Source organism: Mirounga angustirostris, unplaced genomic scaffold (genome assembly GCF_029215605.1).
Source record: "Mirounga angustirostris isolate CCGP_5_RB_7025 unplaced genomic scaffold, mMirAng1.0.hap1 SCAF_12, whole genome shotgun sequence".
NCBI classification, from domain to species: domain Eukaryota; kingdom Metazoa; phylum Chordata; class Mammalia; order Carnivora; family Phocidae; genus Mirounga; species Mirounga angustirostris.
The window spans coordinates 84832366-84850556 of NW_026991720.1; the positions used below are offsets into that span (position 1 = coordinate 84832366).

At 42.9% G+C, this 18191-nt stretch overlaps 1 protein-coding gene across 17 annotated transcripts in view; it reads left to right on the top strand.

The window, feature by feature from the left end:
- The window catches only part of GSAP (gamma-secretase activating protein), a 198634-nt gene that overhangs the window by 168327 nt on the left and 12116 nt on the right, over positions 1-18191 (top strand). For all 17 annotated transcript variants that reach the window (XR_010406557.1, XR_010406558.1, XR_010406559.1 and 14 more), the window contains 5 exons: positions 9889-10017; positions 10862-10920; positions 11798-11829; positions 14220-14281; positions 17689-17784. Coding sequence is in view for 13 of the 17 variants with exons in the window: in XM_064575365.1 (XP_064431435.1) it covers positions 9889-10017; positions 10862-10920; positions 11798-11829; positions 14220-14281; positions 17689-17784 (378 nt within the window). In the remaining 4 variants the exon portion in view is untranslated. The remainder of the gene's footprint in view (positions 1-9888; positions 10018-10861; positions 10921-11797; positions 11830-14219; positions 14282-17688; positions 17785-18191) is intronic.

The following is an 18191-nucleotide window of genomic DNA, read 5'->3' on the forward strand; positions in this document are numbered from 1 at the left end:
AGTGAATATTTTTATCTAGACAGTTTTTCCTTTGATTTATTCCTCCAAGGTTAAATGTCTAGGAGTATTGCTGGGCAAAAGGCTATGACAGTTTTGAAAGCTTTTGATTCTTATTGCCAAATTGGTATTCAAAAAAAAAAAGTTGCGATTAAGTTACAACTTAATTTATGAGTTTATCAGTTTTGCTACAACCTTATCGCCATTGTGTATTTTCATTTTAAAAATTAAGTATAAAAGAGTGATGTGAAGGTTCTCTTAATTTTTTACCCATTAGCTTATTCTAAGAATATGATTTGACTTTGCTCAGGAACAAAGTGGCTTATTTTTGCACTCTTTTTCTTTTCTTTTTTCTATTTGTGTGTGTGTAAAATGATGCGTTTTTATATTATTCATACTTTTTTCTCCCCTGATATTCACTCTGCCATCTCCTCACTTTTTTCTCCCCTCCTCTAATTATCTTTAGCATTTGGCCCTGCAGACAGATGTTTCCCATTAACCCTTCCCAGACATGCTCGGGAGCTCCCTCACTTCTCCACGTGTGTCTACATGCTGGTAGGAAGTGTTAAACTGCACACGTTCCAACTGTAGATCTCTTCACCACCTTGTCCACGCAGATGCAGACGCGATCTGTCAGGGAAGGCAAAGGTGGGCTGCTGGGATGGGCCTTGGGCTCTGGAGGAGATGAGGAGATGGTACTAGATTTGGTTTGACCAGCTCCCCAGCCCCCACCCCAGTCACTCAGCATAGGAGACGCAGGATACCGGGCTCTGATCTTTCTTGTTTGTTTCCCCATTGCTGTTTGCACAATACCCCTCACTAGAAGTCGCTGCCTTTGACCTACTTCTTCTACCCCAAGTCCCAGCTCAATTATATTGTGATGGAATTGCTTGCAGGAGCACATCCCACCCTCGGCTCCTCCCTCCCCAGCCCCAGTTATAAGACTGTTCTCGCCATGCTTATTCAGCTACGGGAGTTGGCTCTGAGTACCTATGACCTGAATCACGAGTTACCTTTCGAAATGAATGCATGCTTGCTGCCAGACTTTCCACGAGGCTCAAGGGACCCTATTTACTCTCACCACACTTGCCTCCATTCTCCTCGTTAGATGACTGCCCTGATAAGGAGTCCGGAGAGGGAAGGGCGAAGTGAAGCTAGATAAGCACTTTCTTCCTGCTCTCTCTGCAAAGAATTCTCCTGTGGAGTACTTTACAAATGTTTAATATAGGAATATGTAATTTAACGTGGCATAAGCCAGTTAAATTAGCAGTTTATCACCTGAAAGACAAGTGGCTTCCTTACTTTATAAAATGGTTTCCAGGGGCGCCTGGGTGGCTCAGTTGGTTAGGCGACTGCCTTCGGCTCAGGTCATGATCCTGGAGTCCCGGGATCGAGTCCCGCATCGGGCTCCCTGCTCGGCAGGGAGTCTGCTTCTCCCTCTGACCCTCCTCCCTCTCATGCTCTCTGTCTCTCATTCTCTCTCTCTCAAAGAAATAAATAAAATCTTAAAAAAATAAAAAATAAAAAATAAATAAATAAAATAAAATGGTTTCCAAAAGAATTTTAAACAATTAAACAAGTAGTATGTTGAAACAAGGTCCTTGCCTTAAAAGCAGTGTTATCAAGAGTGACCTTCCTGGGGCGCCTGGGTGGCTCAGTCGGTCAAGCGTCTGCCTTCGGCTCAGGTCAGGATCTCAGAGCCCTGGGATTGAGTCCTGCATCGGGCTCCTTGCTCCGCGGGGAGTCTGCTTCTCCTTCTCCCTCTGCCCCTTCCCCCTGTATGTGTTTTCTCTCTCTCTCTCTGTCTGTCAAATAAATAAATAAAATCTTAAAAAAAAAAAAGAGTGACCTTCCCATGAAGGATTTTAACCTTTCATAAAACATGGTATTCTCTAGGGAAGTGGCAATTTTCATGAAAGGTTTAAAATTACCCTTGATTTTATAGTGAGAAGAGAAACTATTAAAACCATCTGACCACAGGAAGCCCGTAAAGATTAGAAAATATATAGAAACAATAACTTACTGGAATATAAAGATAAAAGGTGAATGAGCATGCCACAAATGGAGAAATGGGAGTATTTTTACGTATTTTTTAAGCCAGACATCTTCAGTTTCATTTTATAAAGTAAGGAAACCTTTTCGTCATTTGTTTAGATTAACTCTCTGACCCAGAGACTGGGAAGGCCAGAAAGACTTAAATGCCCTTCCCACTTACGTCCACTCAGAACTCATTGTGTTACTTCAAGTGTCTATCAGGGGGTCTCAGTGCCCCGGCACAATTGGGAAAACAATAGTTGGCACCTGGGCTCTTCCCCATTCATTTAATTATGCTTCTTCACTTACATAGTGTTTTAAGAATACTCTTTTAATTGGGCGGAGCATGAGTATAATTAATTGCTTAGGGAAATACAAAAGACTTTTTTCCCTGACCCTCCTAATACAGAGAACCACCATCATTTAAATAAAAGTTTTGTTAGGGATCCAAAGCATCAATAAAACTACCATGTAATTGCTTACAATTTTTAAAAATGAGGATTGTTGCTTTGATAACAATGTAGTACCAGAAATGTCCATGGGCTATGTGGGAAATATTAATTGATTTTGCAGAGTTCAGTTTGTACAAATGTGATACTATAACGAGAAATAGACATTTGGTCTTCACCCGTGACTGCTGGCACGGGGCTCCTAAAATCCTGGTAATTTCCTAACTGATAAGAGCTACAGGGACGTCTTCTGTTATATTTAGTGCTTGTTCCCAGTTCCTGAAATAGCACAAAGGTGAAAAGAATGTATTTTGTTATTCATAGCAAGCCCCTTTCCGCTACACCTGAGTTATGTTAAGGAGGTAATTTTTTGGAAAGCACCTAAGACTGGGGGCTGGTTGCTTAAAGAATCAAAAGTATGATTAGAAGGTTGGGACTTTACTTTTTAAAGATTTTATTTATTTATTTGACAGAGAGGGAACACAAGCAGGGGGAATGGGAGAGGGAGAAGCAGGCTTCCCGCCGAGCAGGGAGCCTGATGTGGGGCTCAATCCCAGGACCCCGGGATCACGACCTGAGCTGAAGGCAGATGCTTAACGACTGAGCCACCCAGGCGCCCCAGAAGGTGCCCCCTCCCCTCCTCTCACCTCTGGAGGTAAGAGAGGGTGGCCGGGAGATTGAGTTCAGTCACCAGTGGCCAGTGATTTAATCAATCCGGCCTAGGTAATGGAGCCTCCACAAAGAACTCTTAGTGAAGGAGTTTGGAGAGCTTCTGAGACAGATGAACACGTGAAGGTGTGGGAGGGTGGTTTGCCTCAAGAGTGCATGGAAACTCTGATCCCTTTCCCCCATGCCTGGTCCTAGCCATCTCTTCAATCTGGCTGTTCCTCAGTTGTATCCTTTTACCAATGTATAATAAGTAAACTGTTTTCTAGAGTTCTGTGAGCTACTCCTGTGAACTGTCAAACCCAAGGAGGGCGTCTTGGGAAACCCCAATTTACAGGCAGCTTGTGGGATCCAATGCTGTCTCCAGGTCGGTAGTGTCAGAAGTGAGTTAAACTGTAGGACACCCAGGTGGTGGTGGAGGATTGGGGGATGTGTGTGGGGGGGAGGGGAGCTCCCACATTTGGGGGCCAGATGTGAAGTCTTCTGTGAGTAGATTATTGTAGAAGAAAAAGAAGAACATATTTTCCGGGACAGTGAGTTATGGCAAGTTCAGTTAATATTGTCAAACATTATTTTCTGATGGTACAAGGAAATATTACTTTTTTTTTTTTTAAAGATTTTATTTATTTACTTGACAGAGAGAGACACAGCGAGAGAGGGAACACAAGCAGGGGGAGTGGGAGAGGGAGAAGCAGGCTTCCCGCGGAGCAGGGAGCCTGATGCGGGGCTCGATCCCAGGACCCTGGGACCATGACCTGAGCCGAAGGCAGATGCTTAACGAGTGAGCCACCCAGGCGCCCCAAGAAATATTACTTCTTAGAAACAGAGCACCAAGCTGGTATATTCATTCCTGTCATATCTGCAGAGATGGGGGTACCTTCAGTTTATACCTCAGATGATGAAATTGAGGAACAGACGCAGCCACTAGGCTGTGCTGCTCTTCTTCATAGGTTTGGTGGGAGATGCACTGTTTAATGCTTAAGGTTGAAAGGAGAGAAATATCTTCGCCTTGGCTTTCTCAGGGCATTTGTTGGTTATGAGATGGAACAGTTTAGAGCCATATTTAGTGATTACATTAAAAATACAGCCCATTAAAAATGGCTAAGAGAGGGGCACTTGGGTGGCTCAGTCGGTTAAGCGTCTGCCTTTGGCTCAGGTCATGATCCCAGGGTCCTGGGATCGCGCCCCCCATCTGGCTCCCTGCTCAGTGGGGAGTCTGCTTCTCCCTCTCCCTCTGGCCCTCCCCACTGCTTGTGCTCTCTCTCTCAAATAAATAAATAAAATCTTAAAAAAAAAAAAAGGCTAAGAGAACTACCCAGCTGGGCAAAGAAGAGAGATTGTATTTTTCTAGATGCGGTGAAGAAAGAGGACATTAATTTATCAGTAGGAGAACTGGCACTTGCCACATGCGGTCCCCTTTGCAGGAAGCCTCAGGAGTTCCAGTCACTGGTCTGTATGGATCTGACGGTCTGCTCAGAGCATTTGGGCTTAGTATGGTGCTTTGCTAGTTCCATGGACACACAGGTGTTTCTATTTTATTCTGTCTGTGCTGGAGGTAGGAGAGCACTGTGTTTCTCTGGGCTGCAAATAGAAGTTGACACTGAGATGGAATCCACTGAACAGCCAAATTGGATTGATGCTTTAGTTCTGCTAGTTGAGCCCTGGTGTTGAGAGTAAAGGTTTTCTCTGACTTGGCCTCTTCTCTTCTAAGAAGATGAGGGTTAATCAGCAGTTGTAGGACCAAAGCCAGAGGGCTTTTTATGAAAGGCAGATGTTTTTTTTCCTGGCAGTAATTTGCAGATGAACCAGTACCACAGGGCTTTTTTTTTTAATCTCCTAAAATCAACTAGCAATCCATAGATGGGGAACAATCCCTTAATGTAACCCTCTGATCCTTTTGTTCAATTAATAATTCTGATGGTAATTATTTCGGTAATTATTTCATGTCCTCCTAAGAGACAAAATGAGATTCTTTTTTTTTTTTTTAAGTAATCTCCACACCCAACATGGGACTCGAACTCACTACCCCAAGATCAAGAGTCATGTGCTCTGACTGAGCCAACTAGGCGCCCTGATTTTTCAAGAAGAGACTTGGGATAATTTCCCTTCTTTCAAAATCAAACTTTAAAACTCCTCCTTGTGCAGGAAAACACTTCTGGGGCTTCCTTGAGAATCTGATGGCTTCTCACACCAGCATCTCCCAGAAGTAGCTACATTGATGAGTATTTTCTTATAAAATATTTTTGTGTATTTTAAGGCTTTCTGCGCTCTTCTGAAGTAGCCTTCCATATGCTTCTTGGGCTCTTGTGGCTTTTACTTTGTGTCGATGCCATTGTCCCTGATATGAACACTGTTCAGTTCACAATGAGTTCCGGAAGTACCAACTGACAGATACAGGAGTGTTTTTTTCTGTGCTCCCAGGTGGACTGTTCGGATGTGATTGCGCAGCTTCCACTCCTTCCCCCCATTCTATGTTCAAGCATCTAAAATTTTATCTTGGAGCTGCTTTAAGTCTCTGGGTTAATGAGCAGGTTGTTATTATCTTGACATCCGAGATCCATCCTAGATTGGCTCTAACCTCCTCTTTAACCGTGTCTCCTATTAATTTACAACACAATCACACGTTTTCAGACAGCTGGTTCTTCATCAGCCTGTAAGCCTGTAAGCACGAAGGTGAGGAAAACACGTGAGGGTGGGTGGGAGACGGAGATTACCTGGGCAGGCTCAAGCAGTGTTCTCTGCCCTGGCTGAGCACGAGGGTTGCCCGGGGAGCTTCTGAAACTCAGGAAGCTCAGGTCACACCCCACCGCAGTTCAAGATCTGGGGGATGCCAGCCAGGTGCATGCTAGAGGCAGATGTCTTCACCACAGAGAATGAAGTGCTGTTGTTGCTTTTTCTAATGCTCTGCCTCTGATCTAAACCCAGAATCCACATTCTTGTCTCTCAGTCTTTGCTCTCTCCCTAAGTGCCCCATCTGGAACATCCTCTCCTTGTCTTTCACTTACTCAAATCCATTTTCAAACTCTGGGTCTTATCTATTACCCAGGCTTCCAAATAGACCTCCTAATTTACAGTGATCTCCGAGATTTTTCATAACTTAAAAAATCCTATCACTTATTGATAGGGTGCATGGGTGACTCAGTGGGTTAAGCATCTGCCTTTGGCTTAGGTCATGATCCCAGGGTCCTGGGATCAAGTCCCTAATCGGGCTCCTTGCTCAGCAGGGAGTCTGCTTCCCCCTCTCCCTCTACCTGTTGCTCCCCCTGCTTGTGTGCTCTCTCTCTGTGTCAAATAAATAAAATCTTAAAAAAAAAAAATCCTATCACTTACCTCATAGATACCATGTAGTGACATATGACACTAATTATTTTCGTCTACATTGTAACATCCAGCCCTGTGACCTTCTTGAAAGACCTACAGGTGTATAGTAACATATTTCCTGGACTCTTGGTGAACAGTGTTTCTAATTTAAATATAAGTGGGTTTTGTTTGTTTGTTTTTTAAACTCTGATCCTTTTCCTTCTAACTCAGGGGTTTTGAACTATTGTAGGTTATGGATTCCTTTGAACATGTGGTGCAAGCTGCAGACCTCGTCCCTAGGAACGTGCTCCCACAACTCACTCCATTCTGCATACAGTCAGTGGGTTCCTAAGCCCCTTTGTAGCCCATCCATGGACTTGTTTTAGCTGTTTATTCTCAGCTGAGAAAAGGGATTTTTTTTTAATGGGGGCGGGAGGGGGAAGAAGGTCGCTTGGGAGAGATCTTTTCTTAGGAGCTGCAGTGTGTGCGTGGGGTCTTCTGACAGGACAGTGACATTCAGCCCGAGGGGAAGAGGCCCTTTGGTGGGTAGGAGGGCACCCATGTTCCTCATGACCACATGACCACATGTGGGGTGACACAGTGTGGTTGGTCCCTGTGGGACCACGGGGCGGGGCTGCTGCGGCAAAGCAGGCAGAGCTAATATCCTGACCAACCACTAGGTGTCACCACAACACCAGTTAGTTGTGGGGCTTTGTCGCTCGTGGGCCTGAACCCAGCAGCAGAAGAGCAAGAAAGCTGCGCAGTGACTTCCTGTTAGGCACTTGCTACGGCCAAACGTTGGCAGAATTTGCTTTCATTATTATTTTTTTCAGTAGAAGGAAGACCAGAGGGTGGATAAAGATACATTAATTATAAATAAGTTGAAAGGGGAAGAAAAGGTAGTAAGTGAGGTGGGTCAGCCAGGAAGAGTGATGTGACACCAGGATTCCAGTTTCCCCTGGAAATGACCTTTTCTTGGAAATAGTTTTTCTTGTCTCTGTGAGAAGGGATGTTGGCTGGATGGGCCTTTCAGGCTTCTAAAACAGCACGTTAATATTATTATGTAATTTACCAATGTTCCAAAATTCATTTTGAACCAATAGTGACTGTCCTTTCGATAAGAATTCGGATAATGTGCTATTATTTAACATAAGGGCATTTTTCTTGATTGAGGCATATTTTATTTATTTATTTATTTATTTTTTTTTTGCAATATAGCCAACTCTGTTACCACACTAGGCATTAGCTCACTTTGTTTTACGGCTACACATTGAACTTTTGGCCCTAGTCAATTCTTTTACAAGCACATATATTTTGGCAAGAAAGTGTATCATAAATCTATCTTCATTGATTTAAGAAAACAATGTGTGTCAGTATATCCTTTGATATCAGCCCTGGAAACATTTTTCTAGATAATGTGTCCTTAGGCAAGAAAAACAAAAGCAAAAATAAACTACTGGGACTACATCAAAATAAGCTTTTGCACAGCAAAGGAAACCATCAACAAAACGAAAAAGCAACCTACTGAATGAGAGAAGATATTTGCAAATGATATATCCAACAAGAGGTTAGCATCCAAAATATATAAAAAACTTATACAACTCAACCCCCCAAAACCAAATAATCCAATTTAAAAATGGGCATAGGATCTGAATAGACGTTTCTCCAAAGAAGACATACAGATGGCCAACAGGCACATGGAAAGATACTCAAAATTACTCATCATCAAGAAATGCAAATCAAAACCACAATGAGATTTCATCTCACTCCTGTCAGGGTGGCTAGAGTCAAAAAGACAAAAAATAACAAGTGTTGGTGAGGATGTGGAGAAAAAGGAACTTTCGTGCTCTGTTAGTGAAAATGCAAATTGGTGCAACCCCTGTAGAAAACAGTATGGAGGTTCCTCAAAAAATTAAAACTAGAATCACCATATGATCCAGTAATTCTACTACTGGGTATTTACTCAAAGAAAATGAAAATACTAATCTGAAAAGATAGACGCACCCCTATGTTTATTGTAGCATTTACAATAGCCAAGATATGGAAGCAACCCAAATGTCCATCCATTGATGAACGGAAAAAGAAGTGGTATACGTATACAATGGAATATTGCGACAACATGGATAGACCTATAAGTATAATGCTAAGTGAAATAAGTCAGAGAAAGGCAAATACCACATGATTTCACTTGTATGTAAAATTTAAGAAACAAAACAAATAAAAAGAGACATAAAACTGACTCTTAATTACAGAGAACAAACTAGTGGTTGCCAGAGGGGAACTGGGTGGGGGAGGATGGGTGAAATAGATAAAGGGGACTAAGAGGTACAAACTTCCAGTTATAAAATAAATAAGTCTTAGAGACGAACCGTACTGCAGAGGGAATCTAGTCAATAAGATTGTCATAATGTTTGGTGACAGATGCTGACTACACTTACTGTGGTGAGCACTGAGTAACGTATAGAATTCTTGAATCACTGTATTGTACTCCTGAAACTAATATAGCATTGTATGTTAATTAAATATAAAATTTTTAAAATTAAAAAACAGGAGCACCCAGGTGGCTCAGTTCGTTAAGCGTCTGACTCTTGGTTTCAGCTCAGGCAATCTCAGGGTCGTGGGATAAAGCCCTGCATCGGGCTTCGCGCTCATTGGGGAGTCTGCTTGAGAGTCTCTCTCCCTCTTCCTCTGCTCCACCCACTCTCACGTGTTCTCTCTCTCTCTTAAATAAATCTTAAAAAATTAAAAAACGTTTTGTATCAACACATCCTTCAGTATTAAAGACTGTGTTAGTATTGCATTGTATTTAAAAACGAATATAATGGATACAATATTGCTTCAATTATAGCAGTATGTCAGAGACCTAGATAGGATGCCAAAAATTGTTTTGGAGTTTTGGAGTATTTGACGACTGAATGTAAAACTAGTTCACTCCACCTTTCTGATTCCTAGGTTTTGAAAGACATCTTTTGGAAGCAGATAAGCTTAGCAGGAAAGTAAGCCTCTTCCATGTGCTATACGTCTTATGCACATTCTCTGACTGGTTATAGCATTGTTGACACAACCTAAGTCAGAAAAATGGGTCTCTGGAGAGGAAATGATCTGATGTGTTGAATACAACACTGGGTTTAATACAGGCTTCCCAACTTAGCCTTAACCCGGGTGACTCACACTGGTTTGGAGAAGGGGGCAGTGGCTCTCTGTAAAAGGGGCAGAAAAGGAAATGGGGACAGCAAGACTCTTTAAGTCTTACTATTTTAGAACCCCTGCAGGTGGAGAATGCCATCTTTCGTGGGAAGAATTCACTCAGAAATGCTGCCCTCTAAGAGCTGAAGAAGTAAGGCGAGCCCGGCTTTGCCGCAAGGCTCGGGTGGTCCTGGCTGGTTGGTCGGGGCCACGGGCCCTGCTTCTCAAGCTCACCAATGCTTTTTGTCTTCTGCAGGTGCACAGCTTTAAGGGCTACTGGGAAAAACTGAACTCCAACCTGGAATACATTAAGTACTCCAAGCCACCCTTGCTGTATAACAACAGCATGGTCCAGAGAGAATGGCACAGCCTGATCTCAGAAGAGGTTTGTGTGGATTCATAAGAATAAAGCAAGAAGCAAAAGTGTAGTGCATCAGATGAGGTGATGCCCTTAAGTCCTAAGCAGGCCTTAATTTACCGCACTCTCCCTAACTGCCAGGCCCTTTTGCATTGTTGCAAGAAGACCACAGTGCATCTCTGATCTGTCTCCTCTTGAGGAGGAAAATCAAGTGCACAGAGGTTAAGGGACACACGCAGCACGTTCGTAGTAGAAGTGAGATTAACATCCCGGTCTTACCTGTGTTCTTGCATTACTTGTATAGTTAAAAATTCACTTGTATAGTGAAAAACCTAAGTGTTCCCAAATTAGTGGTTACTAGGGGTCATGGATAGTTGAAAGGAGAGTGGCTGGGACTGCAACACAAGGGAGCACAAGGGAGATCTTTGGGGGGATGGAACAGTTCTGTATGTTGATCGTGGTACATGAATGTACATCCATGATGAAATGACGTAGGGCTATACCCTCATTCTAGCAATATCCATCTCCTGATTTTGATATTGTACTACAGTCCTTTATATAAGATAAAAACATGGTGTGGGAGGCTGGGTGAAGTGTACATGAGATCTCTCTGTAGCATCGTGTATAGTTCTAGTGTTATTGTACATAACACAACACTGTCTAGTTAATTTGCAACTTCCTCTACATCTATAATAATTTCAGCCTAAAATGCTTTTTTAACTAATTTTTAAGAACGTAGGTGTTTTGAGTACTTGGAAAGTATATTTCTTTTTTCTGAAACTCTTTACTATATTGCATTATGTCCTTGGTGTGAAAAATGGCACCCACAAAACCTGTACCTTCCACACCTCTGACATGTTCTCCCTTCTAGAAAACAGGAAGAAGAAGGTCCATGGTGTATGTGAGGAATATTCTTGATAATGCAATGAAGTAAGTAAAATTAGGGATTAGTGTACCTATTAGATGGCTATTTTTTGCAAGTACTTTTTTGGATACCTTTCATGGAAGTAGCTTCCTTTTGTTGAGTATCCTCAACAAAATGATGCCGTCAGCTTAATGAATGGAGCCACCTCGGCCCTATTCTTGAGTTTGGTGCTAGAGCTTCTAGTGGGAAAATGTATGTGTTAAACCTTACAGACTGGCATCCTGAGGACGGATGAATTATAAGCGATAAGTGGTAAAGAAAGCCGTTACTAAGTGAGCACTTAAGGGAGGTAGAGAGTAGTTTCATTTAAAAAGTGTTAGGGGATGCCGGGGTGGCTCAGTCGGTTAAGCGACTGCCTTCGGCTCGGGTCATGATCCTGGGGTCCCGGGATTGAGTCCCGCTTCGGGCTCCCTGCTCGGCAGGGAGTCTGCTTCTCCCTCTGACCCTCCCTCCTCTCATGCTCTATCTCATTCTCTCTCTCAAATAAATAAATAAAAATATTTAAAAAAAAATAAAAAGTGTTAGTGGGCTGATGAGCTGGCTCTTATTTTGAAGGCCCATTTTCTGGACGGAGGAGTCATCTCGGAGTGTTATAAATATAGGCCCATTCCAACCCTGTTCTATTTTCTGTTTCCATTATTTCCAATAACTGAGTGCTGTGATTGTTCTAAATTATTGTCATTGTTTGCAGTAAAGCGTTTTGAGATTTTATAATTGCCTAATGTGGCTTTTGCCAAGTTGATTAAAGTGTTTGAGGTTTTCAGCCACCTGAGAACAGTTTCTGCAGTGGTTTTACGGAGGATATCTTTGTATGGTATTGTGGCTTTTTTTTTTTTTTTTTCCATCTTCCTATGTGAATAACGTTGGCTAATTTCTTTGTAGGGTGATTTCTAACCTAGAAGCAAGGAATTTGGGTAAGAAAAGACCTGTAACAAAGCCTTCTGGATTTCAGTCAGTGTTTGGTTTGTAACACGGTGTTTCCTACCCCTGCGGGTTGGCAAGAAAATCACGCTCGGTGGTCCAGTGAAGGGAGCACCCTTTAATATCTTCCTGTTAGAGTGACCACCCAGCCCCTTCCATGTCTGTCTTGGCACCGGGACCTTTAGGGACAGCTGCTGAATGTGCTTTTGCTGGAAGAGTCCCTGAGTGTTGGCCGTCTGGTTTTCATTATTCTTCTTCAGAGCCTTGATCTACTTACCGTGCCCCGTGGCTGTACCCACAGGAGGCACCTCAGCAGTTCCCTTGGCTTAGGCCTGCTTTCTTTCCAGCTGTCTGATCACACAGGGGTCTTTGATTTTGGTTAACATTTGGGCACTCCCTGGGCTAGGTCATAGGAGTACAAAGATAGGAGTCTCTGGGTAAGCGGTGTGGTTATGGGGGAAGAGCATGGGCTCGGAGCCAGACAGAACTTGGCTTCAGTTCCAGTCCAGCCACATGTTAACAGTGAGCTCTTGGGCAAGCCATGTGTTCACTTCGTGCATTAACCTTTTCAGGGCAAGGTGAGGAGGAAAGTGAGAGTGAGTGGGGAAGTGTGTATAGGGCCTAGTACAGCGCTTCGTGCACGAGATACCTCAGATGGCTGCTTTGTCATTAACGTGTGAGGAAGGAATGCTAACATGCTGTTTCTAAACCAGGTGGCGGGTGTTCTAGAACCACAGTGTGTGTGGGGGGGGAATTGGGTCAGGAGTGGGGATGGTTGGGGAAGAGAGGGAGCTTAGAAAAGGCCTGCCAGAGGGAGTGACATCCGAGGTAAGTCTTGATAAACACCCTACCGGCTAAAACTGGGGGCAGAGAAGGCTAAACGAATCCAGGTACAAGCTTTTTGTGGTTTTGTCACTGGAACCCTTTCAGGCCTCATAAAGACCAGCCTCCATTTAAAAAGCTGTTATTTTTATATCCCACGTTTGTTTTATAGGCTTGGATGTTTAGGTGTATGCTGGGTGACCCTAACGGAAATGATTTTATACAGTGCGTTGTGGGACATCCTGCAGCTGTGCACACAGATCATGTGAACCAGGACAGTGAAGTTGTGATCCAGCCCAGGGAGACAGAGCCTGTGCTCACCGAGCAACCCGGAGGGAACCAGCCTCTGACTGTGTGACCAGGCCATCCATGCCCGGAGCCGGGGGCTCTCCCACTGGCGGCGGGCAGGAGTCCTGCCCAGCAGCCGGGGTGTGAATGTGCCTGGCTCAGGCTCGCCCTTCTTGCCCAGCTAGACATTGTGCAATACGGGAAATGTTGCCGGTTGTCAAGGTTTTTGTTGTGTCCATCACTCCTCTGCCCCTGTTGGAGCTCCTACTCCTGTACTTCCGGCCTGTTTGCATCCTGTGGCCAGTCCTTCTCTCCGCGTGCACTTTGGGAACTTGTCCCTTCCCCTCACATGCTTGGCTTGCACTAGCACCCTAGGAAGAATGTCATCACTAACAGAAACAGAACACTCTGGATGAAATTCAGGGCTGTTGGCGTCCGGTTTTGAATTGCTTCATCTTAATCAAAAAGCTCGTGTGGGACCCAGGTAGGATTTATCCCGAGGACGCAAGAGGTACCTGTGCTGTCCCTCACAGTGTCATCAGCCCGCTGACCGGGGCAGCTCTGCTCTCTTGCCAGGTGCGGGCCTCAGCTGCTCTAGGAGAGGACGAGCAGGGCACGCACGTGCGGTTAGAGCAGTGTTAGGGCCCATCTTGCAACAAGACTGTGTGTGTCTGCCCCTCCAGTCTGCTGGTACAGTGCAAATCATGGCGGAGAAAGTGCCATCCGATTTAACCTTACACGTCACTTTTTCCATCTTGGTGAACTGGTTACCTTTTTAGTCGGATACCTGTGTCAGTCAGGATTATTTGCTACAGTAATTGACAGGTCCCCTCAGTTCAGTGACTCCCAAAGTCACTAAACTATAGGGGGTCACAAGGAAGGCAGTCATGCGATCCTTCCACCAGGTCCCTGTCGCAGAGTTTATGGCCCCCTTGGGGTTAAGAGAGGTGTCTCTAACTCCAGTGAAGCAGAGGTTCTTAGACGGTGGTGAGTTTTCATGTTGAAGAGAATTCAAAGCCAGAGCCTACTGGTGTTGGGAAATGTGTGCCTTGTTTTCTTTCTGTCCTGGTCTGTTAGAGTAGAGCTCTGTGTATATCACCTGGGTGATAAGTTCGGCTTGCAGGAATAGGTCACACATTTAATGAAAAATTTCATCCTATCAGCAAAATGGTCTATTTTCTCAATAACTCAGAGAAGGGAAACCCAGGCTGATTTCTCTTCTTCTAGCCCATTTCCCAAAAACCACCCTTCTTGACTATTGTTTTAATTTCAGAGCCAAGATTAACACCCCTCTTCCAGGAGGAGGACCGCCCCCAGAGGCTGCTGATGGGACTGGTAAGTGGCCTGGGGGCCATTTGGGTGCTAAGAAACGATAGGATCCAAGAAAAGGGTAAAGGGCTAGATTGTGCTGCTCATGCTGACCTTATTTTTCACTCATTCTTTTAACACGTAGCTGTTACCAGCCACTGTAGGCCCCGTGTGCTCAATAGTAAGCACCACAGATAGAGTTCTGCACTTTTAGAATTTAGTAGGGGAGACATATATAAATCAGTCTCTGCCCAAAACCTATAATTACAAAACATCATAAGGAAATGTACAGCATTGAGTATTTAAAACAAGGAAAGAACAATGTCTCTGTGGCATTTGTATTTGGGGTTTAAAATACAATAGAATAAAGTATCATTTCTCAAGAAGTCCTACTATTAGGAAGACCAAAGAAAGAGAAATCAAAATAAATGAATGGAAGAGCAGAACTGATAAATAAATCCAAAATCTATTTTAAAAAAAAACTGATTGAAGAGACATCTGGAAAGTCTAGTAAAATATCTTTAATCCTGTGCAGGCTTAGGAATGGGATAATCTATTACCTTAAATATGGAAAGTTTTAAAATGTGAGAAAAACATGTGTAAATGCATATTCACGCATTTAAAAATTCCAGTTAAAATTCCCTTGAGAGATAGAAATACCAAACTTGAGCCAAGAAGAAATAAAAATCCTTGAAAATATAATAACCATAAAATAATTTGAAAACTTGTCAAAGATTATCTTCAGGGGTGCCTGGGTGGCTCAGTCAGTTAAGTGTCCAACTCTTGATTTCGGCTCAGGGCATGTTCTCAGTGTCCTGAGGTTAAGCCCTGTGTCGAGCTCCACACTGGGTATGGAGCCTGCTTAAGATTCTCTCTCTCCCTCTCCCCCACTCCTGCCCCATGCATGCACTCTCTCTGTCAAAAAACAAAAAATAAGTTAAGGATTCTTGCTATTTTCACTAAAATTTTACATTCTGGAAATTCTACACAGTGCAATAAGAAACAAAAGTAAAAGAACATGGTATGGGGCGCCTGGGTGGCTCAGTCGTTAAGCGTCTGCCTTCGGCTCAGGTCATGATCCCAGGGTCCTGGGATCGAGCCCCACATCGGGCTCCCTGCTCCGCGGGAAGCCTGCTTCTCCCTCTCCCACTCCCCCTGCTTGTGTTCCCTCTCTCGCTGTCTCTGTTTGTCAAATAAATAAAAAAAAAATCTTAAAAAAAAAAAAAAAGAAGATGGTATGATTGTCCAATGCAACAAACAAACAAAATAATCACCAGGGGAAATGGAAAGTATTAAGGAACAAGTTAATAAGCTGGTGATTCTAAATTTACTTTCTTTTTTATTAGGATTAACCAGATAGAAAAGTTAATGAAAAACATTATTCCATTTCCAAATCCTTAGCATTTAGGTTTAATAAAATTATAACCAAAAAGCCTACAAAGTTTCTCTGACAGTTGACCAGGTGACTCATTTGACAAAAAGGAGTGGAGCTGACATTACTAGATAGCTAAGTATGTTATTGATCTACAATAATTGAAACAATATGGTGCTTGTACAAAATAAACAGGAGACTGACAGGAGACTCTAGTTTAAATTTGAATCTTTAGGGTATGATAAAATTAGGCATTTAAAAAAAATCACTGGAAAGAAGTAATTTTTAATCGATCAATGGCTGCCTATTTGCAAAAGACAGTTGGAGTCCTCCCATCCCAAATACCACTGCCTTATACCATAAACCAATAGAAATATTGGATAGATTAAGGAATGTAATATAAAAAATTATGTGTGTGTTTGCTTGCCTATGAAATTGTCAAAAATTTAAAAATCGCACTAGCAAAGTTCAGCATACGGGGAATCGGGCAGCCTCATGCAATGCAATTGAAAACTAGGGGGTGCCTGGGTGGCTCAGTCGTTAAGCATCTGCCTTCGACTCAGGTCATGATCTCAGGGTCCTGGGATCGAGCCCCACATCGGGCTCCCTGCTCGGCGGGAAGCCTGCTTCTCCCTCTCCCACTCCCCCTGCTTGTGTTCCCTCTCTCACTGTGTCTCTCTCTGTCAAATAAATAAATAATATCTTAAAAAAAAAAAAAAAGACTAGTATAACCACGTGGGAGGCATTTCGGCAGTGTCTCTGTAACTTAAGTACGTGACGCACCAAGTTCCATTTCTAGGAATTTAGCTTGAGAAAATAACTGGGGGTATGGCAAACAAATCATGTATAAGGGTTTTTTTTAGTTCTATTCACAGTCGTAGAAGAAGTATCCCATATGTGTAAGAAGAGAATAAATAATTCAATTCTAGTACTTTCTCCTAAAATTGAATACTGTGCAGCCATTACAACCAGTGTGGTAAAGAGTATTTAATGACGTAAACTATTACATGAAAAAAAAAAAAGCAAATTAGAAAACATTGGAATGAGTGTGCACACTGGAGAAAAGGAAAATAAAAAATCCAAAATGTTAACACAGATGATAGGATTATGGGTGATTTAAATTTTCATCTTTATGGTTGTCATAGAAAAATTGAAAAGCACGAAAAAGCATGCAATAATCTTCTTTAAAAATTTAAAAAATTTAAGCCTAATTAACACGTGGCCCAGAATGCCATGGGCTAAGTTTTGCTCAGGGTGTCATATATGTAAATCTGCTGACATAATATGTGCACATATGATGTCAATTGTACAATTCCCATGGTGTTTATTGGTGCAAAGATCTCTAGCGAGGAGGGCCTCCAACTGAGGAGGACATTTAGGCAAAAGAGGGAAAAAAAGGAGAAGGAGACAAAAGAGCAAAAGGCAGGGAGGGCTGGGATGCTACACGGGTTGGTGAGTTCCAAGAAAGATGAGAACAGAGTAGATATACAAGTGTGTTTAGAGGCGATAGAATCAATAATTTCATTACTTTGCATGTTAGGGCGCTGTGTTGAATGTCTAGAGCCACTGCAGAGGGAGGTACCTGATGCATTTCGTTTTTACTGCTGCCTCTGTCCTTCCAAATGCCCCAAAGCATGCCTCTCCCCACGACACCCCGCCCCCCTCAACCCTCCACCCCCACCCCGCATCAACATAGTCACTCCATGATTACAGTTGTTCCTGTTAGTTCTCCAGGTCTGGGAGCAATAGACTTCAACCTTTGACTTCTAAGTTAGTGGCTTCCCTCAGCTTCTTTGGAGAATTCTCATCAGGGCTGGGAATCTGACTCTTGGCTGCTCACTGGGCTCTGGGTGAATCATCAACAGTTCCTCGTGAGGAACGTTGGTGTCCCTGATTTATGCCCATTAAAGTAACACTATGGGTTGTACATTTCCGCCAATGGGATCTTCAGGTCCAGTATTTTTCGTGTTGGTAAAGAGTGTTAATAAATGGATCTAGTTTCAACCTGTAGCAGGTGTGAGTGTGTAGGTTGTGACTTATCTAATCCGTGTCCTCTTTTCAGATGGTGTCTGAGCTAAAAGACCATCTTTTGAGACACCTACAGGGTGTAGAAAAGAAGAAAATTGAACAGATGGTTCTGGACTATATTTCAAAACTGGTTGGTTTTGCTTTTTTATTCTCTATCCTGCCACCCCCTAGTCCTCCGGTATGTAACTCCCAGTTGGCGGTTCAGTATATTTTTCAGATTAGACTTTTGCAGATTTTCTGTCCTTAAACCGGTGTATTTGGTGCTATAGATTGAAAAAAGGGAAAAAGGAACAGAAAAAACCAAGGAGGACTTGGTTATGAAAGTGGTTTATATTACTCCCTTCAAATAGTGATTTATATGTTCATGGAAGCATAGAACAGTGATGAACTTAGTATGGTTGCCAAATGTTCACATGTCATCTTGGCATCTTCTAGCATCTTATTAAACCATAGGTAATGATTTCTGTTCATGGAGGTTTACGAAGACATGAGAGAACTTGAACTTAAATTCTTAATGAATGCCAACAGCCCAGTTAG